Source organism: Dermacentor silvarum, chromosome 10 (assembly GCF_013339745.2).
Source record: "Dermacentor silvarum isolate Dsil-2018 chromosome 10, BIME_Dsil_1.4, whole genome shotgun sequence".
Classification (NCBI taxonomy): Eukaryota; Metazoa; Arthropoda; class Arachnida; order Ixodida; family Ixodidae; genus Dermacentor; species Dermacentor silvarum.
The window spans coordinates 67595984-67612780 of NC_051163.1; the positions used below are offsets into that span (position 1 = coordinate 67595984).

At 44.9% G+C, this 16797-nt stretch overlaps 1 protein-coding gene across 1 annotated transcript in view; it reads left to right on the plus strand.

The window, feature by feature from the left end:
* The first annotated feature begins 400 nt into the window (after positions 1-400).
* The window catches only part of LOC125941037 (vitellogenic carboxypeptidase-like), a 42654-nt gene continuing 26257 nt past the window's right edge, over positions 401-16797 (plus strand). The window contains exons 1-2 of the mRNA XM_049657949.1: positions 401-513; positions 14092-14248. Of these exons, the coding sequence (XP_049513906.1) occupies positions 437-513; positions 14092-14248 (234 nt within the window). The 5' untranslated portion in view covers positions 401-436. The remainder of the gene's footprint in view (positions 514-14091; positions 14249-16797) is intronic.

A 16797-nucleotide genomic window follows, 5' to 3' on the forward strand; every position in this document is an offset into this window, starting at 1 on the left:
CGATGACTATGAGATGGCGCTGGAATAGCGCGCGTCGTTTGGGAGGTCTGTTGGTGGCGGCTTCTGTGAATCGCGCCCACGCGTCCCCCGCGCGCTGGCTCTCACTATCTGCAGATTAGCGAGGCAGTCGGGCCACACTTCGCTCCGTTTGCAACGCACGGCACGAGACCAATTGTCAGCACACAAATATATCGGGAAATGAATATACGTATAGAGCTGCTCATAAATTTCGCATTAGGGAATACCGTAATCACAGGCGATTTTTTTCTTTTGCTCTACGAAAGAAACAAAGGTGTCAGCAGCACAGCAGGAGGCGTTGACGTAAACAGAAATTTCTCGAGGATACTGGTTTCACCTCAGCTTAAAAAAGCAACAGCTGTGAAAGCGAGCATTAGGGAAAGTCAGGGCAATTGGACACGCAGTTGAAGCAACGATTATGGTGAAGGCGGTACTCTTGTCATGGTTGATCCTTATTTTGAAAGTGAATGCTTCTTTATCACAGGACGCCACTAGGTAAACATGATATCATTTATTCCATTATCTGCGATGAAAACGCTCTTCCTTCGTGACTGCCCTCGGTAAAGTTTGCATAGAAATTCGGTCGACCGCCTGTGCAATCGTTCGTTGTCGGATGGTAGAATACCGTTTCTCTGATAGAGACCATAAACGCCACAGATGACTTCATACGCGTCACTCCACTTCTTGAGGACATTCAGAAGGAGTGAGAGGCCTTGGTTTCTGTGGCACCCTGTATTCCGTTTAGATACTATTCTTTTTATTTACACTAGCTATTCATTGATTGCACTGGCTCATAAAGCCTCTTATTGGTCATATGAGCCTCCGACATGTATACAGACGCGAAATTGCGTGTGTGGACATCACTTAAGGTATCAAGATATGCTTAGTGTTTGTATTGCCTGTGTTATTTTGTCTGAAAACTATTCTTTCTCCAGTATTTCATAACGAACAAGACAAAAAAGCAGACTTGAGCAACTCCTCCGGCTCAGAAGAAATTTACTGTAACAGTGGGTAGTTTTTCGACTTTTGCCAATGCTCCAAAGTTGGTGCAAAAATTATTGCGATCCTGAACATAACGATGACTGCCCTATGGTTAACGACGGTGGTGGTGATATGACGATGGCTAGAGATCGGAACTTTAGACATTCTGCCTACTTTTTCCGTACGCTGTTAATGCACCTATTTATCATGTAAGTCCGAACAATGCGTCTAATCTAGAAACATTTCACTGGCCGTTTTATTGGGCGAATATAAATGCTTATTTCAATGCTGGTGATCATATTGGTATGTCTGAGCTTTTTTTTTGGGGTTTTGTCCTAGCCTTATCTTGTTTATAATGTTATCATCCGCGGCGGGAAATGGCTGAAGGCAGCCGATTATTACCATAAAAACCTAACCGGTGTAAAGGCTTTTGTTAACAACATTGCGGCCGACGGGAGCGTGGTTGTGAGAAAGGCTCAAACTGCGCTACGTGCCGATACAGTTAAAGGTGTCTTAGCATACTCGTGCATTCCCTCCACGTCGTAAAGCGAAGGTATTAATTAGCCTCTAGTTGGTCGGGATTTCTCGTGGCGTGCTCGCCCAAAAACCGGCAGCTGGAAAATGGGCGTTAGTCTGAGTTTTCGGGTAACAGAATTAGGCTTTCTCGCATAGTCGAATTGCAATCCGATGCCATCATGTATGTAGGTTGTGTGTAAGTCATACTTTACGCATTTTCTGACACAGATTACTTTGAGAAATTCAATCAATTTCAAAACGCACTTGCACCAGGCGGAGTGCCTATAAGTACGAGATGTATCATGCACTTCCGCACATGTGCGTGCGGGTGTGACGAACGTGTGCCCACAATGTATCCGTCCTTGATGCATGGGCGCTCTGCTCATTGCATCTGTAGCACCGCGTGTGCTGCGACCATAATCAACATTATGACAAACACTGTCCCACAACAGTACTGCCACAAAAGCTGGAAAAGGGGTTGTGTTTGAGCATCCGCGCAACATAGCTGTGTTTTCTCGTATATCTGAATTGCAATTCGATGATCTCATGTATGTAGGTTGTGTGCAAGTGATGATTTCCAAATTTACTGACACATTTTACATTGAGAAACTCAATTAGTTCAATAATGCACTTGCGTCAGGCTGAGGGCCTACAAGAATAAGGGTGGACCTCTAACGTCAGCTGGAAAAGGGCATTCTCTTTCAGTTTTCGCGTAACATAATTATGTTTTCTCGGAGATTCGTATTACAATCATGTCACAAAAGAGCGCGTAATCCAAGCGCGCAGCGAGTGTCGCGCAAGCCAGCGAAAGAACACGCCGGCCCCGCGGTAACTTCAACAGAGGGGGAGAGCGCATACGCCTCAAGAAACAACGCTCACAACGGCGCCGAAACGTCTGGAAGAGACTCGACGAAGCGACGTTAACCGGAGAGAGAGACAGAGAGAGAGCACACGCGCGTGCCGAGACACCTTCTCACCCAGCGAGTCGACAGACATTACTACCGCGTGAGCATACACCATCAGGATGAGTCATCACCCTCTCTCGAGAATGCCCCGACAGCGACGGCCGAAGGAACGAGAAAAGACTCGAAGCTTCCCCAGGCTTTGGCCATGCTAAGAGATCACGACACCGATAAGAATGTTTGAGAACGCCTGTGGAAGCTATATAACCGCCGTGCGAGAATCGTTTAGGGGAATTCAGGAATTCAGTGTTCGAGAGTTCAGTCCGCACCGGTGAAGTGATGTAACGTGAAGACCGAGCGTCTGCGGAAGAAGGAGATTCCCCGGCAAGCTAGTCGACGGGTTCATCGAGCGTCTGCATTTCCGGAAGAAGTTCTTTCTTGGAGATTTGCCCCGAGTTACGCCGAGATTCTGACTTCAAGACCAACACTAGTGAATACGATTGGACACTTAGTGTTCCTTTTTATTTTGTGTTTTACGTGTTGGACTCTTAGTGCCTGTCGTTATTTTCTTGTGGTTCTTAATACCCATCTGATTTGTATTGTGTTGTCTAGCCTAAGTGTGCAAGTGTGTGTGTAACTGCCTTGTGTGAAGAATATATTTTGTTGTGTTTTGACAACTCTGGGCTCTGACTCGGTCTTTGGACAGAAACTGGCGTTCGCTGGCGCACCAGAGGGCCCACTCTTAATTGTCCTTGCTTCCTTGCTTTCGTGGGATTATTTTCGGAAGCTGCGGCTTTGGAATTTGGTCCGGCGTCTGCGCCTCGTTCACCGGGGACTGTGACAAATCCACAAATATCATGTCTGCGGCTTGTGTATACGTCACACGTTACGCATTTTCTAACGCAATTTACTTTTAAACATCACCTTACTTAATACGGCACACGCGCTTGGCGGATGGCCTAGAAGAATGAAGATATATGCAGCCCTCCCGCACACGTGCGTGCGCTCTTGACATACGTCGCTTGTGGTGATGGTGTTTGTGTAACGTCGTCTAAAGTCATTTGCCGCCGGTGGTAGTTGTCTAACGTCGGCACCAGCACCGCTGTACATTCACTTTCACAAGGTGGAACTGAGGCGGATCTTTTTTAGCTCACATCGTTGAGCAACATTACTGATCAGGCACAGCTCTGACCTGGAATGTGGGGCTCACTTTAGGCGTCCAGGAATGGTTCGCCATCATCAACAATGGACCTGTTGCTGATAGACTTAGCTCAAAATTTCAATCTTTCTCGGATAAAAAATCCCAGGTTTTGGCTGCTGAAAGAACTGACATGTTCTGAGCAGCGAACATTCCGAAACACCTGAGGGCGCTGAATCGTCGAACGTCCCGAAGTGCCAATATGTGCAGCTAATTTCGATGGATGCTGAGCGTTCCTTTCTCGCAGGCAAGCAAACCAATACTCAGTTATAAATAGGCGCTAAATGTACGTAACCCGAAAATCTTGAGATGGTTCTTGTTTTTCACTGCTTTCCCCACTTTGTTCATGGCGCGTATTCACACCAAATTTCAGATAAATCTTGTAACCTTCGTAACTTGCCTTATTCTATTATATCTGCAAAATAAGCTGGGGCCTAATTCACAAAGCTTTTCGTCCATAAGTGCTTTTTGCGACTGGCCAATCGCGTTCGATATCATATCGAAGATGAATGGTACGTTTATTAGGAATTTATTCTGAGGAATTCCAGCGTAAGAGTTGTTTTTGAACATGGGCGCTGAATTTCACAAAACAGGGGTTGAGTGAACTGTTTTCCTTAGAAAATCATAATTTATCCTCAGATGCACACCGGAAGTTGTTATTGATTGAGTATACATGGTGCCTAAAGCAGAGTATTTGGTGCATATATATGCCTTTATCGACAGCTTTAGTGCCTGCTATAGGCGCATAAAGCAGCATTTCTAGTCAGTAAACAGCCAGTCTCTAACAATGAAACATCAACGACGACGACGTTTATGATGGCATGATAATGATATAATGGCCACGACATAAAAACTACGACTATTGCATGGCGTTTTGCATTGGCCATGCCATAGTCGAAATGGAATGCAAGAGGAGAGATGTTAGTAGAATTCGCGGAAAGGAATAGGCTCCGAATAATGAATACTTTCTTCAGGAAGCGCAGCAGCAGGAAGTGGACCTGGAAAAGCGCTAATGGTGAAACAAGGAATGCAATAGATTTCATACTCTCTGCCGATCCAAGCATAGTGCAGGATGTAGAAGTTTTAGGTAAGGTAAAGTGCAGTGACCATAGGTTAGTGAGGTCTAGAATTTCTCTCAATTTGAAGCGAGAGAGAGTGAAATTAGTCAAGAGGAATCAGGCCAACATTGAGGCAGTAAGGGTAAAAGCAGACCAATTCAGGCTGGTGCTCGCAAACAAATATGCAGCTTTAGAAAATGAAGATAAAGACAACATAGAGGTAATGAATGAAACCCTAACTAGGTTGATCTCAGAAGCAGCAATTGAAGCGGGAGGTAAGGCACCAAGGCAACCAGTAGGTAAGCTCTCCCAAGAAACAAAGAACCTTATAAAAGAACGACAAAACATGAAAGTGTCCTACTCAGATCAGATAGAATTCGCTGAACTGTCAGAACTGATCAAGAAGAAGAAAGTAAGGGATATTCGAAATTATAACGTCGGAAATATTGAGAAAGCCGTAAAATATGGACGCAGCATTAAATCAGTAAGAAGAAAGCTTGGCATAGGACAAGGCAAGATGTATGCACTGAAAGATTAGCATGGTAATATCACCAGCAATTTCGATGACATAGTAAAAGCAGCGGAAAAATTCTATACTGACCTGTACAGTGCCCAAAACAGCGAAGCTACTTTCATTCGAAATAGTGATGAACCGGATACAGAGGCTCGTTCTATAATTAGCGATGAAGTTAGAAGGGCCTTGAAAGACATGACCAGGGGAAAAGCTGCTGGAGAAGATGGAATAACAGTAGATTTTATCAAAGATGGAGGAGATATCATGCTTGAAAAGCTTGCGGCCCTTTATACGCAATGCCTCACAACTTCAAGTGTACCAGAGAGCTGGAAGAACGCCACCATTACACTAATCTATAAGAATTCATTTATTCTTTATTCAAACAAAACTCGCAGCGCCATTGGCATTATTGCGAGGGGCATAATACAGAGAAAAACAAATCAACAGAGTTTTGGATCACAACCTCAGCCGGTAACAAATTCCACTCCGATATGGTCCTCGGAAAGAAAGAAAACTTAAATAGGTTAGTCCTGGGGGCATATTCCCGAACTTTAACTCATGGTCTCTTCGGGTGGATAAGTAATATGGAGGACGCAGATATGATGAGGCCTTGATTCCAGTTTGATAATGATATATAGTGTAAAAAAGCTTGAGACGAAGATTCTTGCGGCGTTCGCGTAGAGGAGTCCATCCTAGATTTCTTTTTAATTCCGTTGCACTATCAAACCGATTGTACCGCCCCCGGACATACCTTGCAGCGCTAGACTGAATGCGTTCCAACGCTTTTATTCGTACGGAATGGCACAGATCCCTCACAGGGCAGGCGGACTGAAGTAATGGCCTTACGTAGGCTTTGTATGCAGCCTCTTTGACGTGACTTCCCACGTGCTTGAGATTCCTTCGAAGGAAACCAAGTGAAGCTCCGGCCTTGCGCACAATGCAGTCAATGTGCTCGGACCATGATCCATCCTCAGATAAAGTCACTCCGAGATTCTTATACGAAGATTCCTGGCGAACAACTTGATTATCTAGATAGTAGCGATACCGCAGTTTATTAACTTTTTTTGTGAAGCTGACATGCACGCATTTATTAATGTTCAAATTCATTCTGTTTAAACTGCACCACATTTTGATACGATGTAGATCTTCCTGCAGCTGTATGAAATCCGCCCCACTTTCCACATTACAGTACAGTGCACAATCATCAGCGAACAGACGTACAGTGGACTTGATTTCATTAGAAATATCATTAATAAAAATAAGGAAGAGCAGAGGTCCGAGTACGGAACCCTGTGGAACCCCAGACGCTACATCAACACACGGAGAACATTTACCATTCAGAACAACTTGCTGTTGCCGTGATGTTAAATAGTCCATTATCCATTTTTCAACAGAGTTATCAATATTAATGTAAACAAGTTTCTGTATTAATAGCTGATGCGAGACAGTGTCAAAGGCCTTCTGAAAATCTAAAAATAAACAATCAATCTCTCCTCTACAATCGAGACTGGAGGCTATATCGTGGTAAAATTCGAGTAGCTGAGTTGTGCAAGAAAAACCTTTACGAAATCCGTGCTGTTGAGTATTTATAAATCCTATTGACGTAATGTGCTTAATTAAGGCCGTATAAATAATGTGCTCGAAAGTCTTACAACACTCTGGGGTGAGAGATATAGGTCTATAATTACACACGTCTGCTTTGCTACCTTTTTTAAAAATTGGTACTACGTGCGCTAGCTTCCAGTCGTCAGGTAACTGGCCTTCACTGAGAGACTTGTTGAATATTACAAAAAGGTATTTAGCTACCTCTCGAGAGCAGTTTTATTGCGATAGCAATTATATGGACACTCAAAAGCAGATTTCTGCCGTCGGCGTCGCCGTCGCCGTCGCCGTCGCCGTGAGGTTCCGTATGACGTCATTTGGAGAAGAAATCGTCGCCGCGCGCCGAACGCTGTATGTGCGAGTGAAAGGGCGCGAGGGGCGCGTCTTTCACGGGGAGTGAACGCACGGCAGAGAACAAACGCGCGTTCTGCGCCGTGCTCGCTTAAGGGCTGCAGAAGTAGGCGTCTCTGTTCTCCTTCACAATCACCATGTATGTAGAGCAAACGCGCCTTCTTCCAACGAGCGAGAGGCCGTGGGGGAGGGGGAGGGAAGGGAGGCGACGTTTAGCTGCGGCACGCAGTGCCTATTTATATCAGAGGCTCCGGCAACAGTCACCAACGCCGCACGCATTTTGAGCGAACGCGGGCAAAACGCCGATGGCGTCGACAACAGTTCTGCGTGTTGTTGCTACCAAAGCCGCTCACCTTACTTCGTATGACATTGCTGTGTTGCTATCGCATTCATTGCTTCGCCCTTAGGGCGAAACTGTGATATTTTTTTCAAAATTCTAGGAGATATACCATCCGGTCCTGTAGCTTTACATTCTTCTGTTATCAAGAAGCTTTATTATACCTTTCATGGAAATTAATATAGGCTCCATTGCTGCGTATTTCTCTGACGATAGTCGAAGCGAAATCGGAGGCTCCGCAGTGAATACAGATTTGAAGAAATCATTAAATACGGCAGCTTTTTCTACGTCATTGGTAATTATCCTACCATTATGTTTTAAATCTGGAAGCCCAGAACACTCCGCACTGCACCTCTTAAAGAACTTCCAAAACTTCTTATTATTATTATTGAAATCAGTGGCTAAGCTTCGAAAATAACGGTCTTTACACTCCGCTAATTTAGTTTTATACAGTGCCGTCAGATTCCGTAATTTGTTTAGAGAGGATAACGTTTTCCTTTTGCAATGTTCTGAATACGCTCTCTTGCGTCGTCGGACCAGTCGAATTAGGTCGCCATTGATCCATGGCTTTCCCTTTCGCTTTAATTTGTTACTTCGAACACAAGGGACGTAACTTTGGGTGAGTGAGAGTATACGATTCTTAAAGAACAACCATAGCTCATTAGTATTTAGGGAATCAGCTAAACACTCGAACGATAAATAGTGGTCGCTCAACTGTTTTGAAATTTCAGTGTAGTTTGCTTTGTGGTAAATGTAAATTGTACGGGACTCACTAATTTTGGGGGGCGGAGAAGCAATAGCCAATCTAGCAACAACAACGTCATGGTCACTTATACCAGGAATAACACTCACGTTTGACAAAAAATCCGGGACATTGCAAAACAACAAGTCAAGAAGATTGGGGCCCCTTGTTGGCTGAGAAACATACTGATAAAAACCAAGAGAATCTGACCATGGGCTCCGATATTAGATTTCAACACACAATGACCTTTATTCCACGTGACACCAGGAAGGTTAAAATCACCACCTAGTATAATGCACTCATTAGAAAACTGTTCGTGCAATTTTACGCAGCTGGTTTAATATGTTAGGGTCAGAAGCAGGCGGGCGATAGAAGGCTCCTACAACAAACTTTATGCCATCGTTTTGTGTAATTCGACACCAAACGGACTCTGTAGGGTTCTGGTCAGCGCGAAGTGCGCAACTTTGAAGCGATGCCTTTACGAGTACAAAAACACCACCGCCATGCGAAGATCTGTCCCTGCAATATGCGGTGAAATCGCTGGGAAAGACCTCGTGGTCTGCTACCGTAAGATCAACCCAAGATTCAGTGCCAATAACAATATCAGCATCTACGCTGTTTATGAACCCTTCTAGTTCACCGACCTTATTTTTTACACTTCAGCAGTTGGTTACCAACAGGACAAGATTACGTGGCTGCTTCACAATGCGATTGCGTCACTTTCGCCTGCTGTATCGCACTATCTCATGTGCTTCAGAGTTCCATGTAAACGTTGCACCATCAATAATCAGCCTGTCATGAATAAGCTTAACAGAGTGCCCGCCTTGTTCTCTTTTTGCTTTGGCGTATTCCCATAGATGCTTTCTTTTTAAGCGTACTTCATGAGAATAATCATTATTGAGAGACAGGCCGGTGTCTTTTAGTTTATGCGCATGTTTGAAAAGTTCGTTTTTTACATTATAATCATAAACCCGTAAGATAACTGGTCGTTTACCGGTTTGCTTTTTAGTACCGACTCGATGAATTCGTTCTACGCAAGCTACCTTCACGCCCATCTTACTAGAGAACACATCGTCGATCACCTGCTTTCTTAGCGACGCTGGCGTTTCTTCATCTGTTTCCTTCAGCCCATAGATAACTAGATTATTTCGCCGGCTGCGATTTTCCAGGTCGTCAATTTTAGAGTGTAATGCTGCAAAATCTTGGGACATTTGCTTAACCGCTTTTTCACAGTGGTCAAATTGCGCACTATATGACGAGATACGCTTCAGTTCGCTTTCAAGGGAATTCAGACGCGAGTCTGTTCGGGCAATGTAGTCGTCAAGCTTTACAGAGACTGCGCCTATCTTTTCGAGAATTTCTTTTTGGCCACTAATGAGCATATTGAGAAGTTGATCGTCAGGTCCAGGATTCAATTCCACATCACCGCTGAGTAATAGCACAAGCATACATAAGCTATCGAAACAGTCGACAATGCACACACAAAGAGCACTTGGGCAAGGCAGCACCACCAGGCACCTATAACTCGTTTTGTATTTAGAATAAGAAGGATATGCACCAACCTGCAGTACAAACAGGAGCGGATTTAGCTGTGGCCGCATGCTGACGGTGCCACCTTGCCCAATGACGAAAGGAAAGATGGGGGCGTGACACAGAGCATTCGCTGACGTTGACGATGTGGCTGCCGTTGGACCCATGGCAATACTCGAAAAAAGGCCGCAGCAGGGATAGTCCGGTGGTACTTCGGTGAAGTTCAGGGCAGAAAAGCCTCTATTGAAGCCTGCAGCGGTGCGCGTGCTCAGGGGAGGCCCAGCAACTGTTTCATCTCGTGCACATTCGCTGAACGATAGAACCTGCAGTACAATCAGGAGCGGATTTAGCTGTGGCCGCATGCTGACGGTGCCACCTTGCCCAAATGAGACGTTAAATAGTGACGTTAAAGAATTGAAGAATTATAGACCCATGCGCTTGCTTTCAGTATTGTATAAGATATTCACCAAGATAATTTCCAATAGAATCAGGGCAACACTTGACTTCAGCCAACCAAGAGAACAGGCTGGCTTCAGGAAGGGATATCCTACGATGGATCATACCTATGGCATCAATCAGGTGATCGAGAAATCTGCGGAGTACAATCAACCTCTCTATATGGCTTTCATAGATTATGAAAAGGCATTTGATTCAGTAGAGATACCAGCAATCATACAGGCATTGCGTAATGAAGGAGTACAGGAGGCATACATGAATATCTTAGCAAATATCTACAAAGATTCCACAGCTACCTTGGTTCTCCACAAGAAAAGTAGAAAGTTACCTATCAGGAAAGGGGTCAGGCAAGGAGACACAATATCTCCAATGCTATTCACTGCATGCTTAGAAGAGGTATTCAAGCTTTTAGACTGGGAAGGCTTAGGAGTGAGGATCACCGAGCGAATATCTCAGCAACCTTCGGTTTGCAGATGACATTGTCCTATTCAGCAAAAATGGAGACGAATTGCAGCAAATGATTGAGGACCTTAATCGAGAATGTGTAAGAATAGGGTTGAAGATGAATATGCAGAAGACAAAGATAATGTTCAATAGCTTGGCAATGGAACAAGAATTCAGGATCGCCAGTCAGCCTCCAGAGTCTGTAAAGGAGTACGTTTATCTAGGTCAATTACTCACAGGGGATCCTGATCATGAGAAAGAAATTCACAGAAGAATAAAATTGGGTTGGAGTGCATACGGCAGGCATTGCCAAATCCAGACTAGGAGCTTACCACTGTCGTTGAAAAGAAAAGTGTACAATCATTGCATTCTACCGGTGCTAACATATGGGGCAGACACTTGGAGGTTAACAAAGAAGCTCGAGAACACGTTAGGGACCGCACAATGAGCGACAGAACGAAAAATGCTGCTTAACGTTAAGAGACAGGAAGAGAGCGGTGTGGATCAAAGAACAAACGGGGATAGCCGATATTGTAGTTGACATTAAGAGGAAAAAATGATGCTGGACAGGCCGTGTAATGCGTAGGATGGATAGCCGATGGACCATTAGGGTTACAGAATGGATACTAAGAGAAGGGAGGCGCAGTCGAGGTCGGCAGAAAAGCAGATGTGGTGATGAAGTTAGGAAATTTGCAGGCGCAAGTTTGAATACGCTAGCGCAAGACAGGGGTAATTGGAGATCGCAGGGAGAGGCCTTCGTCCTGCAGTGGACATAAAATATAGGCTGATGATGATGATGATTATGATGGCGTGGCGATGACAACGGCGAAGATAACAGCATGGCGAGGACGACGATGATAAACTTGGCGTGACAGCGCAATGAGTCACGTCCAGTTACAATAACAAACGAAGGAACATGAGCACACTTATAAAACACAAATTAACAGGACAGAAAGGTTGTTGATAATTGGCAAAATACCGGAGTTTCAGCGAACACATTCAAAAATTTTGAAAGGTTGCCTCTGGCAGATATCACAATTCTATTTCATGAGCTGGTGTGCTCGAAGAGGTGGACATTACTTGCAAAAAAATTCAATGCCTAATCGACTAAATAAAAATTCACTAATTTAGTGTTTAACTAATTACCTTATGGTCCATATTACAATTAAGAATTCTAGCCGGGCTTTCGCAAACGGATCCACTTGGAACGAATACTCAGGATGACACGAGTTTCGAGATATTAATTCCCGAACTTTGCGAAGAAATGGATCGGCGTTCCAGTTGCTTTCGTGCTTCAATGCATAACACGACGTTTTGGTAAGATGCCAGTTAATACGGTGTCCCGTCTTTTCATGTTGCTCTGCTAGGGCGCTGGAAACCGTGTGTCATTTGGCTAAATCATTGCGGTGCTGCTGTAGCCTTCTTTTAAAGTTCCCCGTCTCACCTACGCAATACGCCTGGCAGTCCTGGCAAGAAATTGTGTAGACGACGCCGGGATATTTTTCTTTTTCCAGGCGGTCTTTGACTCGGATGAGTTGTTTTAGCTTGCTTGAAGGGACGTGGCAGATTTCTACTTCGTAATCTTAGAAAATTCTTGACAGTGACTCGCTCACGTCTCGTGCAAAGTGGAGAGACGCCCGTTTCTTTGTTCTCATTGGCCTGACAGGGGCTTCGGCTGCACGCTTTTCTTCAGTCTTTATAAATTGGCCGGGGTAGCCATTGCTGAACAAGTCCTGCGTCACTCTTCAGCTCAGCTCTGCGTGCGTCAGTAGCGGAGCACAATCGGAATGCACGGGTGAACAATGTCGAGGCAACAGATCGTTTGTGTCCAAGGGGATGGGCCGAATCAAAGTGCAGATATTTCCCTGGCAGCGAGCTTCAACGCTGGCGTAGCCCTGATGAAGCAGCCGAAGTCGACGGTGTTGTAGCGCGTCGGGCTTGATGGAGGAGACAATGTCCGGACGCCCTTGCGACGTTCGCCAACCGAGCTTGATGATGCGCGTGTGAACAGGTGGGAGCCTTTAGCAACCTTTGGCCAGGAATTCGGCAGGCCGCTACTCCCGCGCCTTCTTGACGGTCCAACACGTCTGCCACACTCGCTGTTTCCCTGCTAACTTTCACGTGCCCTTCTGCCTTCTTTCTTTTTTCTCTGCGCTGGACACATGCACATGGCATCGATACACCGTAGCCGCTCGTATTTGCACGTTATCGTCTTCGTCGTCCGCTTGTTCATTTCACCGACCACGATGCCCCGACATATGTCCACTCCGCGCAAACCATCATAGAGGCACAAAGGAAGGCAAGTGCTAATTTGGAACTGAAGTTTATTGTTAACAAGCAGCATACATATAAGACAACTAAGGTGCGCAAATCACAGCGTGAACATTTATTCATTCTTTATTAGTCGACGCACCATGAACCAGCCATTAAATAGCAACAGCCCCAAATCCATGTGTATACAACAGGTAACCGCACCACCCCACCGCAGCGAACACAGAGGTTTCACCAAAGCACGCACCATCTATGCTTTGCTTGAGAATGTCTGTCGTGTACAGCAATTTGGACCAACTTCAAATTTAGGGGTGGGCCAACTGAAATATCGGGATTGGGCGAGCTTGAAATTAGGGGGTGGGCCAACGCAAATGCGAGGATGGGCCAACTTGAAAGTGGGGGGTGGGCCAATTGTAATTTGGGGCTATGCTTACGCATGCTTAGAGAACTCCAGGGGAGTTTCTGTATACCTTTTTTTTTGGTTTCCAGCGAAGACGGTGGCGAACACCGGCGAACATAAAAGCGACCAGAGGAGTAGGCCCATGACAAACATAGTTGTAAATACCTGCCACGTTATCGTCGTTTAAATGTGAAGTTCGGGAAGGCAAATTTCTTGCGGCGGAATTTGTTTGGTCAAACCGTAATTAACGGGAAAAATGCAAGTCCGGTTGGCCGTGATAGACAGCGTGAGGTGTGATGTTATACTTCTGTGGAATTCTTCACAGATGAGTGATGTGGTACTCTTCATTAAGAACGGGTGGGGAAGATGATAGCTCGATATATATTACTAGTGATGTGGGCGTTACGTGGGCGATGCGGGTGGGGCGTAAGCGGCTGAGATTTGCAACACGAGATTTCGAAAGAATAGGCTGCTCAAGAAGAAGGGTGTCAGTGGAGCAGTCAATAATAGTCGAATGCCTGGAGAGAAAATCAGCCAATGAGCAATCACGGTGGAAAGAACAGTAGAGAAGCCGCAAACACTGACTTGCGCTCAACACATGCCAATGACAGCAACAGCACCGCCATCCGTCAGACGGAGGACTAATGTTGCTGCTAATAATGGTGCTGGGCTATGATATTAGTATACACTATGCAAAAGTTCAAATGAATGTGTTGACTGTTCAAAGCCGAAATATCCGCAATCTTATTTCGTGTCTGTTTTCTCTCGCAGTGCGAAACCAAAGTTGTCCTTAGGGGACTTTCTCAGGAACAGTACTCCAAAAGATGTCGGCTTTTTTATGAAAGAAGCTGGTGTCGAGGCGAAGTCAGGATACATTACGGTTCAACCAGGAAGTCACCTATTTTTTCTTTTGCTGAAATCGCCACAGGTAAGACAGAAAGCTTTCTTAATGGGATGATGAGTCTTCTCTTCTAGAACCATTTTACAACCAAAATTCCTTTAGAAAATTTACCTACTTGTGCTGTGATACACCGAGTGCTAAGACATTGCTACCTGTTGGCTGACTGGCTGAATGCACTGCCCTGAAACTGTTTCTTTTCGTGTTACCTGCCTGATTATTTACATGTCAATACACTGCTGATTGCCAGCATTGCGTTAGACCATGGGGACTTGTGAATGCACAATGGAGGAAACGGTAATGTTGGCTCTCATAGTCATTTATATTGCTCTTATAGAAAAACTACACCACCATATACAATATTGTTCTCCGTGTAAGGTATACTATATCTTGCAGCGCAAATTTTACTACCATCATTCGTTCATACCGTTAAGTCATATGGCACCAGATACGGTTAAATTTCTAAAAAAAATTTTAAAATGCACCCGGCGCTGTAGCAGACAACGCGAAGAAAACAGCGCTCGCAGTGCTTTCTGCACTAGCGCAGTGCTCCTTAAGATGATTTCCGCACCCTGTGAAGCTCTAGGTGACTTGCAATGTCTAAAAAATAATTATGGGATTTTACGTGCCAAAACCACGATCTGTTTATGAGGTACGATGTAGTGGGGGACTCCAGAAACTTGGACCGCCTGGGGTTCTTTACCGTGCATTTAAATCTAAGCACACGGGTGTTTTCGCATTTCGCCCCCATCGAGTTGCGGCCGCCGTGGCTGGGATTCAATCCCGCGACCTCGTGCTCAGCAGCCCAACATCAGAGCCACTGAGCAACCACGGCGGGTTGCATTGTCTAACCAAGAACAGTCAACGTAACCTAACGTAACCCCCTAGTTCGTGCAAGCAGCAAGATTTCAAGCGTCTTCAGCAAAGATCAATTATCAGTTTTTGTTCCATAAAGCGAACAGCAGTCACCGAGATATAATCAAATGCAACTTTCGCCAACGGGTCAGCTAGCACTCATTCGTCTCAGGCGCTGCTGTCGATAGGTAGCTTCAACATATTTACACATCACAGAGAAAATGCACAGCGTATGGATTACCTTTCCTTTCGACTTATGGCTGTATCGATATGGTTAGCGGATCTTCGCTACATAACGACTGCATAAAAAGCGTGCTTACCTTTCATTCTCTTGGAAGCGGAAAAAAAGGGGCCCTGCTGTCTCTTCCCGTGTTGGTCCATCACAGAGCCGCGCAGAACGTCTTGTGGCCGTTCTTTTGTTTTTCATACATCGCTGGAGCACTGGCCGATACAGGAACAAAAATATCGAAGCGCACAGTAGAAGGCAAAGGCGTGCACGTGTGCAGAGAGTGTCAGGAGCAGGCAAACGGAATTGCATGCGAAGCGATAAGAGTGATAGCGCCGCCCGTTGGCGCAACAAGTGAAGCGAAGATATATACCATGAGAAAAATAAAAACAGCCCAAACACATTTTATTTCTAGACATTATTGCATCACTTGTTGCATCATAGGCTGAAAAGATAGAGTCGCATATGCAAAAGTGACTGAATTTTCCTTTGGCTACCAGTGTCATGGCGACGTTTATTGCCAATACCTAAACAAGCCCCACAGTCCACCCACTGGTATACCACTAGCTACGGACACCAATATCATTCAACCTGTTCTGCAAACGTGTCAAATAAATGCCTTGCTCGTACACACACATTCCCCACGCACTTGAATTCTCTCTATTCCGCATTCGAAAATGCACTTTGAATCCCGATCCGATCGGAATGCAGCCGTCACAGACGAGAATCAAGCCCGTGTGCACATAGCAATAGAACGCTATAGTCATATGTAAAAAATGCGCCGTTGTTTTTACTGGACTTTTGCCGGCAGCATAGGCTACTAACTATTTCCCGTAAAACGTATAGGCGTCCCTAATTTCATTCCGCAGCACTGCAATAGCGTGCCGCCACATTTACAGGAATTTCCCGTAAAATAGACAGACGGCTGTAATTTCGTTTCATCGCACCGCATAGACACGCCGTCATATTTAGAGCAATTGGCCGTAAAAAATATAGGCTTTTCTAATTTCATTGCACGGTGCCATGACGACATGTCGTCATATTTACTACAATTTAAGCAGTGCTTCTGTAAAGTGTCGAACTGCGCTTTTCAACAAAATGAACCTGGTGCATTTTTTATTCATCATTATTAGAGTACTCCGTATACTGGAAAAGTGTCTTTTAATACCTTTGCTGCAGAGTCTTCCTGCGTTACAAGACACAAGCTAAATTGTAGTTTACTAGTTCCACGTTACATCTGAAGCAAGACAAATTAAAAAACAAAGTCTAGAAAAGGTGGCTGTCAATGAAACCACAGTAACAGCTCATGCCAGTATAAAAGTATATTAGCCCTTATTTGAATTATATTAGAAGTACCTGTACCTCAAAAAAGACGCATGCAGGAAGCAGTGCAAACAAATTCACTAGGAAAATGACAGAAAATATAATGAGCAAGTGCAATTCTTTGATGCTATAGGCTACAGTGCACCCACCAATGCCAATACCTCTGATGGGGAAA